The sequence below is a fragment of the Lampris incognitus genome, chromosome 3, assembly GCF_029633865.1.
Source record: "Lampris incognitus isolate fLamInc1 chromosome 3, fLamInc1.hap2, whole genome shotgun sequence".
Taxonomy (NCBI): domain Eukaryota; kingdom Metazoa; phylum Chordata; class Actinopteri; order Lampriformes; family Lampridae; genus Lampris; species Lampris incognitus.
Window position 1 is genome coordinate 6,511,473 of NC_079213.1, and position 11,721 is coordinate 6,523,193.

Consider the following 11,721-nt stretch of genomic DNA (forward strand, 5'->3'; position numbering starts at 1 on the left):
GTAATAGCGTAACGGAACAGTATTGTAGCGAATTTGGGGGGACAACGCAAAAATAGAAACTGCCGCGGCCGGGACGCGAACCCGTATCGCCCGCACCGTAGGACACCTCACTAACCGCTAGACTAAAGGGTCAGACCCGCCAGCCAATGGCCAGCGTGTCTTCTTACCCATGCATGTTACAGTATATTATTATTATACTGACCCGTATTAGTACAAGATATTAATATCAGCGCGTCACTACAGCAGGGGTCCCCAATTACTTTTCATAGCGGGCCACTTTTAGAACAACGGGCCACTCAACCTCCAGCAGCATGTTGTTCGTTAGTTTGTTTTTGGTGTCGATACGTTGCAGGTATTATAATTTAAACAAGAGATTTTTCATTTATTTTTTCGATATATTACTAGTCTTACTTTTACTAAGAATTTTTTTTTTTAAATTTGGTAGGGAAATAAAAAAAATCATGGCATTTCTCCAAAAAATTCTCGCGGACCATAAATCAACCCGTCACGGGCCGGACGTGGCCCGCGGGCCGCCTATTGGGGGGCCCTGCACTACAGGGACCGCATTACTGCACTAGTATATAACGTATTGAGTGTATCATAATTCACGTCCGACGAGGATAACGCGCGGGCGGGCCTATGGCGTGTACGTGCTCCGCCCGGCCGCTAGGCGGAGCGAGTGAGCGCCGGGGCGTGACGCCGGCCGCGGCGCCCGGGCGCGGAGAAGAAGCGGGAGGGGGACGCGCTGCTCCGCGCTGGGACTGGCTCATTCGCAGCCATTTTCCGTCCAACCAAACCGCCGTCTGAGGGAGGGAACCAACCAGGGCTTCATTGCAGGTTTGTGCCGCGCTCCGGCCAATGATTTGCTAACCCGTTCCTCGTTAGCTCGAATGGAAATGTCCGTCTCGGGGTCTGATTTTTTTTTTTTTATTATTATTTGTTGTCTGCGCGGACGAGGGGCCGGTGATCAGGAAGTATCCGACGGCGGCGGGGGGGGGGGTAAACCCTGGTTAAAATAGGCATTTGTGGCCGCGCCACAAAGGCCAGGCCGGAGCGTCTCTTGGTTTCGCGACGAGCGGCGGACCGGCGTCCAGATCCCGGCCGAGGGAGCGATGTGTCCGCGTAGGTTAACCGCGACAGCCGGCTGGACGACCCCCCCCCCCCCACAGGACATCCTTGACGGAGACGGTCATGCTAGGGAGGCTAATGGACCGGCCCGCTGTTAGCAGCGCGGTTAGCCGCACGACCCAGACCTGCTTGTGAGGGGAGGCCGGCTCGTGCCAGCCAGCAGTGGACAAAAGCTGCGTGTTTAGCGCGAGGGCCCTGATCCAGCCTAAAGAGTGCAAATCGATTACTCGGGTCTTGATTTACATAGGCCGGGTCCCGCACTTAGAGAGTGCACATCTGGGCCAGCGTATGTTCCCCAGGAGCACTCAAGATGGATTTTTCCAAGCCTTGGGGTTGGTCGGTGGTAACGCCTTCCCTGGGACTCGAACCCAGTCCTCGTATGCAGGTGGGAATCAAACCCCCGAAACGTCGACTTCGGTGGTGGAGGGCCTCGAGCCCACTCACGCACTCAATGCCGTCTTCGCTCTGGGACGCATACCCGCTTATTTTCGTTGGTGGGGATTGAACCCCATGGTTCTGTGACTCTGAACCCCAATTCTATTGAGATGCGAGTCGAACCTCTAGCGTCAGCTGTGGCGGACCTCGAAACCACTCGGTCACTATGACGACAGCATCTTTTTCCAGTCCAGTTAGTTTTCCGCTGGCCTTGCTTATTCCGGGGACACGGTTAATTGTCTCTGATACACACCTTCTTTTTTTTCCGAGTCAGTGACGCAATCAATGGGTGACAGATTCCCAAAAGCCAGCTGAGTTTGCTGACATTAGTGCTAGTATAGACTTATCGACGTTTACATCCCGGTTCAATTCATTGTGTGTTCCAGATGGATGGAGACAGCACAACAACCGACGCCTCCCAGCTAGGCATCACAGGAGAGTACATGGCCTCTAGTCACTATGTGCTCCAGTCTCAGGATGGTAAGGAAACGTCGGTGATATATGATGTCTGACACACAACAGCTGTTCAGTGTGTTACATCCTTCTGTTGTGACTTATTGAGCCATTAATCAAAGATCGATATCTATATTTGTCTGTCCTCTCAAAAGATGATGGAGAAGAGAGTCTGAATGATCATGAAGACGGTGGCATCAAAGAGAACTTCAGGGAACAGGACATCTATCTTCCTATTGCCAATGTGGCTCGAATCATGAAGAGTGCTGTACCACAGACTGGGAAGGTAGATCGTGTGTGCACGTGAGAGAGAGAGAGAGACGGGAGTGTTGAACGTGTATAAGCTTGTGAACTATGTATGCGTTATTACTTATTTTATTAGACCGTGTCGTTAGAAAGTCACAAGTTTGATGCACTTTTGAATATGTGTGCCCCACAGATAGCAAAAGATGCCAAGGAGTGTGTGCAGGAGTGTGTGAGCGAGTTCATTAGCTTCATCACGTCGGAGGCGAGCGAGCGCTGTCACCAGGAGAAGAGGAAGACCATTAATGGAGAGGACATCCTGTTTGCCATGTCTACGCTGGGCTTCGACATGTACGTGGAGCCCCTCAAGCTCTACCTGCAGAAGTTCCGAGAGGTGAGCTACAAACCCTTCGTCCGTGTTGGCGATAAAGGCAAGGCCAGTACGCGATTAGGTCTTGTCTGGGGTTTATCTGAGAGTGAGGCAGCTTTGTACATTTATGGTTCAAACAGGTTGTGGAAATAACCTTGTTCACCATGCTCACAAAGTTAGACACAACCGTTATACTGTTATATCGTTGTACTAAATGAACACAGGGAAGCATTTTCATGTGCTTCTTCATTTGTAGAACGCATTTCCAAAGTCACATAATTGTAAAATAAGTACGTTTCTCACTTTAATTCTCAGGGGTGCCTATATTTCTCAGAAAAAGAGACATGTCTGAGGAAAATATGGTTACGGGGGCTACATGCGCCACTCCATTACGTTGCAGTGACTGAGACAATCTTCGCAAAACCAGATGATTTTACGTGGCCCTAGTTATGTGTATCATCTGTCACATGATTCCTGATCAACTGGTGTCTCTTAGGCAATGAAGGGAGAGAAGGGAATGCCTGGTGTGTCCGTGGGAGAGAGCCTGGGAGAGGAGCTCGCAGATGACACCTTCAGTAAGTGAAACAGCCCAACAGTTTAGACTGAGGGACTGGAACATTTTTTATTAGTATGTTGTCCTTTTCTCTTGCTTCAACTTCAGGTGGCTCACACTAAAGGGGTACATGACAACGTGTCCAGATTAGCGCTATAAATATGAAAGCTGGGGTAGGCAGTTGGGTTTTTTTTTTTTTTTTGCGACATGGGGCAAAAATGCCATAACCTTTCAGCATATTGTAATTCAAGTGGTCAAACTAGACCTCTGCACCTCCTCTTGGCTCTGTATTCAGGTTTTAGAAAATCTAGCCCATGACAGGAGACTTTAGCCAATCACGGGTCATTTCAGAGAGAGGGCGTTCCTAGTGGCTGTCCTACAAACACAGACGTGCGTGTATGTGATCGATTCGCTTCCGCCCTGCCCCCGTCGCCGGTCACTTGTGGTTGTGTTGAGCCGTTCTCTCTTCCCTACCAACCCCCCCCCCCCCCACACACACACACGAGCGTTTTCTTTTCAAGAACTCAACAAGACGAACTCGAAATCGCTGCTTCACATGAACAGTACGTGTAACGAAGACAGTCACTGAAAAACATTTTTTTTACATGGACAGATCGACTGCTATACAAGTTTCACGAGTCTCGCTTTGACATTTCCTGGTTGTACACATTTGCCCGTGCTCATCCGGTAGGAGGGGCTTAGGCCAGAGAGAGGAGGGGGGAAGCTACAGGAGGAGGGCTGTATTTCGGGAAGGCGACGCATTAAGTCCTCTGTGCCTGTGAATGTTCTCATTCATCCAGGTCATGGTTATCCAAAGGAGTTGAATCAAGTGCATATACCAAGTCCAGTTGCACTTGATTCAACTCCTTTGGATTAAGTCCTCTAGTCTCAGACACGTCAAAGTAAAGTGAAACCATCCCGACAAAAGCAAACTCAAATTTTGTCCCTGAAAATCGGGTACAATCGTCAAATCGTGCCTTGCGTTGGTATAAAAGTCACGTTGTCCCCAGTAGCTGCTGCGGGCCTGTCTGTATCTGTGGCACTGGTTCAGACGATTTCCTTACTAAATAAATAAAAAACGAACACGTCATTGCGAATTAATTAAACCCGCCAGCTCTCTTCATTGTCTTCCACCGCAGTCTGAGGTACATTTGGGAAGGATAACTAAATTGGGGACTTTCTTTTTCGCCCATTCATTAGCAAATCCCCTGCCTGCAGGAATCATCACAGCTGATGGCCAGCAACAGAACGTCATGGTGTACACCACCTCATATCAACAGGTAAAACACCAACCTCAAGAGTCATTTCAAATCTGTGTTGCATTTTTTTGTGCTGTAGACATACCTACGTACCCTCTACCTACCAGCACTGGAGACGGTTTCAACAGTGGCCAAGATAACTACCAAACTGCTTTCAACTGGGGGGGGGGGTAGTTTTGCCTTCCTCCTTCGGTTGAAAATGTTCAGCTCTGCTGCACTGCTGGCGCTACCTTGATTGGTTATGTAATACACTTTCCGAGTAGTCTGACGTCACTGGGTAGACGTTAAAAAAAGATTACAAACTGTCAGAGTCAGGGGTGCATCTCCATGCCCTAGTTTCAAGAGTTCAATTTTTCAAAAGTATGGACTGGCTGAGACTGTGTGTCGCATTACCCGGAAAGATTATTCAATTTCTTCCGAGTTTCTCATCCCGCTCCTGCAAATTTTCTTTGACCCTGCATATGTCGCATATATTTACTCAAACCACATTTAATTATGTCAGATTTCGTGCAACTGACATAATTATGTGCTGTGATATGATTGGTGGTCAGATTGATGATTTTCACCATCACCTTTCACATACCAACACTTTTATAGCTGAAAGAAATCCAATAATGTTTAAGCGCCCTTGTTTTTCAGTCGTAGAGGGTGAACTTGTGTAAACTGTTGTGTGCATCCCAGATTCCCGCCGTGCAACAGATCCAGTTCTCATGACGAGGCCTCTCCCACACGGATGGCAGCACCGCATTGCACCTTCACCAGCGGCCCAGTGGTCACAGGACGACCTCTGACCCCGCCACAGGGGGAAAAAAAGGTTTTCGGACAGACTGGAGGGAGGTGGGTGGGGTGGGGGGGAGGGTAGTGACTACAGAATCCCTCATGTACAGTGAAATCACCACCTGTTCATTAGAAAGTGTAGTTTGTAGTTGTGAGGTACCAGATGGTTTGGAGAAACGAGGTTTTTATGTTGAAGGCTAGTGTTATTTACATAAAGTAGTGGTCTGGTTTTTGCTTTTTGTTTTGTTCCGTTTCTTTTTGATTTCATGCATTTTCTTTTTCTTTTTTTTGGGGTGGGGTGGGGTGGAGCAGTATATTCGAAATAGGTTTTCGGAACGGCTTCTCCGTTAGAACGATGAGGAGAGGCGTTGTTACTGTCACACCGGCTCATGCAGCTCTTTTGTAAAAGTTGATACAATTTACCATTTGCTTTAATGTATTGTAAGTCTTTTGAATAAAAATTCAAAAGTGATGTTTGAACCTCTCGTCTCTATTTTTGTTTATTTTATTTCCTGTGCTCAACAACTAAAGTTGGCACAATTACATCTTCACGAGAGTAAACAGTGAACCAGTCCTCTTGGTGTCCTGGTTAGCTGGGGTGCATCACTGTCCTGCCAGTGTTTTCTGGTGCTGGTGCTTGTAGGGTTCAACTACCCTCCAGACCTAGAACAGAAATAATGGGAGCGTCCAGGTGGCGTAGCGGTGTATTCCGTTGCCTACCAACACGGGGGATCGTAGGTTCGAATCCCCGTGTTACCTCCAGCTTGGTCGGGCGTCCCTACAGACACAATTGGCTGTGTCTGCAGGTGGGAAGCCGAATGTGGGTATGTGTCCTGGTTGCTGCACTAGCGCCTCCTCTGGTCGAAAATGGGGAATATCCAAAAAAGAAAAGAAAAACAGAAATAAAGACCAGGAAGTCTTCATAGGAGAATACGTCCACATTTCAAAGTTCTGACTTCAAACAACTCAAGTACACACTTTCGTATTTTGCACTATTAAAGTGTGAAATATAAAGAGTATTTTCAAAGCTGCACGTCCCCTCCAATCTGTTGTGTGTCGCTATGACGCACACCTTCCTCATACGATACCACACCTCCTCTCTCGGCACCCTGTCGTATGCGTTCTCTAAATCCACAATGTAACTCCTTCTGGCCTTCTCTATACTTCTCCATCAACATTCTCTAAAGCAAACATCACATCTGTGCTGCTCTTTCCTGCCATGAAACCATACTGCTGCTCGCTAATCATCCCCTCTCCCCTTAACCTAGCTTCTATTACTCTTTCCCATACCTTCATGCTGTGCCTGATCAACTTTGTACCTCTGTAGTTGCTACAGTTCTGCACATCACCCTTGTTCTTGAAAATCGGTACCAGTATGCTTCTTCTCCACCCCTCAGGCATCCTCTCACTTTCCAAGATTGTGTTAAACAATCTAGTTAAAAACCCCACTGCCATCTCTCCTAAACACCTCCATACATCCACGGGTATGTCATCTGGACCAACTGCCTTTCCACTCTTCATCCTCTTCATAGCTGCCCTCACTTCCTCCTTGCTAATCCACCGCACTTCCTGATTCACTGTCCCCACATCAATACCTTCCAAAAATGCACACCCAACATATTGTGAGCAGCTGGCAATGTGCACTAACATCTAACGTCCATCCATCCATTAGCCAAACCGCTTATATCCTGCTCTCAGGGTCGCGGGGATGCTGGAGCCTATCCCAACCTCTCCAAATCTTTATCTCTATCCTTGTTCTGGGGGTGGATGAAGTCAGCAAAAAAAACAAAACCAAACAACAAAAAAACTAGATGCATCACAGTGGCTTTGACGGAGTCTATACTATTTCTGAATCAGATCGACTTTATTGGCCAAGTGTTGGTGTGCACAGGACGAATTTGACAGCGGTACACTGTGGCTTCTCGCAGACGTCACACACGGAAAAAAGAAGAAAAAATGGAACAACAACAGGACACTGGGAGCAAGCATGTATGCACAACAGGTATGTCGCTACTGTACAGTCTTTGTTATGGCTGAATAATCAACCTACGCCCATATGCTATACATTATTGCTTATATAATGTATTGCACATACACTATATACCATACCACACCTCCACAACCCATCATGCCCATATATAATGCGATATACTCACACTATATTACACTATCTTATCTTATGTACCGGAAGTATCCACTATATATTCACCCACCATCCACCTCACAACTACATACTGTACTATATACCTGTTACACCACAACAATAACAGCAATAATTGTAACCAGTACACAGCAGCTGAATGTGTACAATCAACTGTACATTTGTATTCTTTAATTGTTGATTTTGATACACTGTTATTAATCCCCATGGGGAAATTCTTCTCTGCATTTAACCCATCCTAGCTGTGTAGCTAGGAGCAGTGGGCAACCACCGTGCAGCACCCGGCGACCCACTCCAGCTCGTCTTGCCATGCCTCGGTCAGGGGCACAGACAGGAGTAACATCCTCGTCTTTTTGATGGAGGGGGAAACCGCAGCACCCGGAGAAAACCCACCGCAGACACGGGGAGAACACGCAAACGCCACACAGAGGACGACCTGGGATGAACCCCCCCAAGGTTGGACAACCCAGGGGTTCGAACCCAGGACCTTCTATTTCTATCTATTTATCTATTCTACCTTCCAGGAGCTATTGCACAAACATTAGTATTGCACATCTGGTTTAAAGAGGGAGGGCACATCGTAGATATGTAGGTGAGAGGTGTTGACCAGAGGGGGCAGTTTACAAAGTGTCATGTGTACATAATAAATGCCCATTATTGCACCATGCTGTTAAGTGTTCATGAGGGAGATGGCCTGCGTTTTGGTGCACATTGCTCTGTAGTGATTGCCAGAGGGTAGGAGTTCAAACAGACTGTCCTGGGTGTAGGCGGGGGTCTGTGCTGGTTCTGTCCGCCTGTTTCTGGGCTCTAGAGCAGTGGCGGCTGGCCAGTACAGGGTGCCGGGACGCCGCCCCCTTCACATATCAAGAGATGAAAATCTACTTTGGGCTTGGCTACATGTTAAATATAATTTAGTTGTATAATGCAATTAATTATGAAATGTGTTTTTCAGTTAACTGGTAAGCAGCCTGCAACTCATCTTAGTCACATACAAAGCATCCTGGTAAATGTAGTAACTGGAGAAAGAAATACAGGACATACAGTAGAAAAAAATACATATCTAGTGTGCATTAATCATATTTTACAGGTCCTTACATATATAGATAGCGTTTTTTTCCAAAACCGTCAATGGTGTTGATAGAAGTACTCAACTAATGAGGAGAATAATATCACTATCAATATATATATATATATACTATATATAAAATCCAGTGAGTCAAGTAAATTCTTTATGAGACAGTACAAGCCTGTTTCATGCCATAAGCATTCATCACCTGTCAAAATTTTTTATATATATATATATATATATATATCAACACATATACAGGAGAAAAAAGTTTTAATACATTGCAGTACAGGCCCGTTTCATGTGCCACACACTCATCAGCTGCTAATATATATATATATATAGCAACAGCTATAATATATAAAGAGGCTGTATGGGACATTATTTAAACTGGCCTGCAAAAAAAACAATTGAAAATCAAACCTGTCACACAAACTACTGAAAATAACACACACACACACACACACACACACACACACACACACACACACACACACACACACACACACACACACACACACACACACACACACACACACAGTGTGACAGTGTGTGGGGCAACAGTGGCTCAGGAGGTAGAGCAGGTCGTCTGGTAACTGGAGGGTTGCCGGTTCGATCCTCGGCTCCTCCTTGCAAAAATGCCGAGGTGTCCATGAGCAAGGCACTTAACCCCTCTCTGCTCCTGATGAGTCAGGTGTTTACCCGGCATGGTTGACATCGCCGTCAGTGTGAGTGTGTTTGCGTGGATGAATGTGAGGTATTCGCTGATTGTGAAGCACTTTGACTGTTGCAGCTAGGAAAACGCTGCAGTACACACACACACACACACACACACACACACACACACACACGTTGCGAGTTCACAGTGTGAAACTTGGGAACGTTAAAGCAGTGTGTGGGTGATTTTTTTCCGCTTTTCTGTGTCTGACAACTGTGACACTGTATGTTGCGATACTGTGATACTGTATCGTATGATACTGTGATACTGGATCTTGTGATACTGGATCTTGGATGTGGATCTCTCAGGCCCTATTCGTAGTGAACTGTATTTTATTCATACTTGTATGGAGAGAGGTGGCACAGTGGCGCAGCGGTTAGTGTGGTCGTCTCACAGCAAGAAGATCCTGGGTTCGAGCCCCAGGGTAGTCCAACCTTGGGGGTCGTCCTCTGTGTGGAGTTTGCATGTTCTCCCCGTGTCTGCATCAGTTTCCTCCTACAGCCCAAAGACATGTAGGTCAGGTGAATCGGCCGTACTAAATCGTCCCTAAATCGTGTGTGTGTGTGTGTGTGTGTGTGTGGGCCATGTGTGATGGATCGGCGGCCTGTCCAGGGTGTCTCCCTGCCTGCCGCCCAGTGACTGCTGCGATAGGCTCCAGCATCTCCGCGACCCTGAGAGCAGGATAAGCGGTTCGGATAATGGATGGATGGATGTATGGAGACAGAACAGAAAGACAGATAACTAAATTGGACTGTTGGTAATTTGTTCTGTACCGTGCCTGGATATTCTCATGGAAGTGACCTCCAGATATGACCCCCCCCACACACACACACACACACACACTTTCCACAAAGACCACCGAGAAACGAGTCAAGAATTCATCAGGCAAAACAGAAATGGGTCAGTTTGATTGTATGCTGTGGCACCTGGAGGTGAGATGACACCGGGGGGCGAAAAACGCTTGACAGAGACAGTCCTCTTGCTCTTGACCTTTGTGTAGACCAGTGGTTCTCAATCAGGTTCTCAAATACAGCTGGTTGTGTCAAGGCCCGATTCTAGCGGGAGTCTCCCTATGTTTAACCCTTTCTCCCGCTAATCTCCCGATTTCATAGTGATACAAATCAAATGGGTGTTTCTCCGTTTCTGTGGGGGATATGTGTCGTGGTACCTGGCAACCCAACCCAGGGGCAGAGGCGAGCATGCGCAAACGAGCCTGCCTGACATTCAAGTCCTCAGTTTGCCGCTGAAAATGTCTGAGGCTAAAAAGAAGAAATGCGCATCTAAATTTCAGTCCACTCGGACAGAGACCTTCCCCTTTCTAACAGCGAGCCGCCATCAGCTACCACCATGCGTTCTGTAAGCTATGTCGGGCCAACTTTAGCATAGAGCACGGTGGGAGACACGACGTTAGCAAGCATGCTAATGGCGAGGAACACAAACAAGCTGTGGCAGCACAGAGGGGAGTCGTTAAGCACTGGCCCGGTCACTGTGAGAGGTGTGGCTGATAAGGCCACTGAGGCAGAGGAGAAAATGGCTGTGCTAGTCGCCAAGAACAATATTTCTTTTGCATTTTCTGACGAGTTCAGCAAAAGTGTCGCCGACGTGTTTCCTGACTCGGCAACAGCTCGGAGATACTCCTCACATCAGGGAGAACCAAGTCAACACAACTAAGGTAAGAGCCGTGATTTTTCTTTCGACCTCATCATTGTGGGAGCAATGAATTTAAGACTAATTAAAAGCAATTTTACTTTCACATCCTTGTATTTATTCTATTGATCTGTGGTGTAGGGTTAAATGGGGGCCGGGGCGTTGGGGGTGGGCCATTTGCCGATACCCCAGAAAATCTCCCTTTTTTTCCACAGCCTAATGTTGGCAGGTATGGTATACACCATCTCCCGGCCTGCCGCCCAGTGACTGCTGGGATAGGATCCAGCATCCCAGCGACCTTGAGAGCAGGATAAGTGGTCTGGATAACGGATGGATGTATACACCATGCAAAAAGGTGATTGCGCTCGATCTAATCAGGAACATTTATTTGTCGTTTCATTTCATGCACCTGCACACATGAAAAGAAACGACATATCGTTTCCCCCGGCAGTGCAAACCAAAGACAAAAACATATCAGAACTACAAAAACACATAGATTCAAACTACAAAAAAACTGCAAAAACTACCAAAACACATCCAACATATATAAAAAAAAATTCACTGTCCAAGAGAGCGAATGCCAGGATGACTGTTGGGACTGCTGGTCTGCATGGGCTAGCAGTTAGCTTAGCCTGCCCCGCTTCCGCGTCCTGTCAGACCGCCCTTGGTGTTTCCTCCTCGGATGCAGCTCCAGGCAGGGCCGTGGTCCCTGGGCCCACCAGAAGCAGCAGACCAAGCTCCCCCAGCCGATCCGACATCAGCTCTTCCAGCCGGACACCTTCGACACACCTCACCGCACTCCACACGACGACACTAAAACACAGTCAACGCCAGGTGAGGCCGCCACCAGACCGCCCTCGGTCTTATCGGAACTGCCGGTCTGCATGGGCTGGCAGTTAGCTTAGTCTGCC

At 47.4% G+C, this 11,721-nt stretch overlaps 1 protein-coding gene and 1 long non-coding RNA gene across 4 annotated transcripts in view; one reads left to right on the plus strand and one right to left on the minus strand.

Moving 5' to 3' along the window:
• Nucleotides 1-698: 698 nt before the first annotated feature.
• nfyba (nuclear transcription factor Y, beta a) lies at nt 699-5,650 on the plus strand. Of its 3 annotated transcripts, none has more exons than XM_056276502.1 (7): nt 699-837; nt 1,950-2,043; nt 2,172-2,302; nt 2,456-2,653; nt 3,126-3,204; nt 4,401-4,462; nt 5,123-5,650. In XM_056276502.1, the coding sequence occupies exons 2-7, from the start codon at nt 1,950-1,952 to the stop codon at nt 5,153-5,155; spliced, it is 597 nt and encodes a 198-aa protein (XP_056132477.1). In that variant the 5' UTR covers nt 699-837; the 3' UTR covers nt 5,156-5,650. The 3 variants fall into 3 exon arrangements, with proteins under 3 accessions (XP_056132477.1, XP_056132475.1, XP_056132476.1); XM_056276500.1 differs by having other exon boundaries at nt 4,383-4,462; nt 5,123-5,648; XM_056276501.1 differs by lacking the exon at nt 699-837 and adding an exon at nt 979-1,137 and having other exon boundaries at nt 1,947-2,043; nt 4,383-4,462; nt 5,123-5,649.
• Nucleotides 5,651-9,569: 3,919 nt separating this feature from the next.
• Nucleotides 9,570-11,721, minus strand: part of LOC130110791 (uncharacterized) — a 3,895-nt gene continuing 1,743 nt past the window's right edge. Inside the window, exon 3 of the long non-coding RNA XR_008810067.1 lies at nt 9,570-9,658. This is a non-coding gene — a long non-coding RNA (uncharacterized LOC130110791). The remainder of the gene's footprint in view (nt 9,659-11,721) is intronic.

What these genes read in the sequence shown, in the direction of transcription:
- nfyba (XM_056276500.1), top strand. Translation starts at nt 1,950, where the DNA reads ATGGATGGAGACAGCACAACAACCGACGCCTCCCAGCTAGGCATCACA. An exon ending in TGTGCTCCAGTCTCAGGATG is followed by an intron (nt 2,044 to 2,171) that starts GTAAGGAAACGT and finishes TCCTCTCAAAAG; the next exon opens with ATGATGGAGAAGAGAGTCTG. An exon ending in CTGTACCACAGACTGGGAAG is followed by an intron (nt 2,303 to 2,455) that starts GTAGATCGTGTG and finishes TGTGCCCCACAG; the next exon opens with ATAGCAAAAGATGCCAAGGA.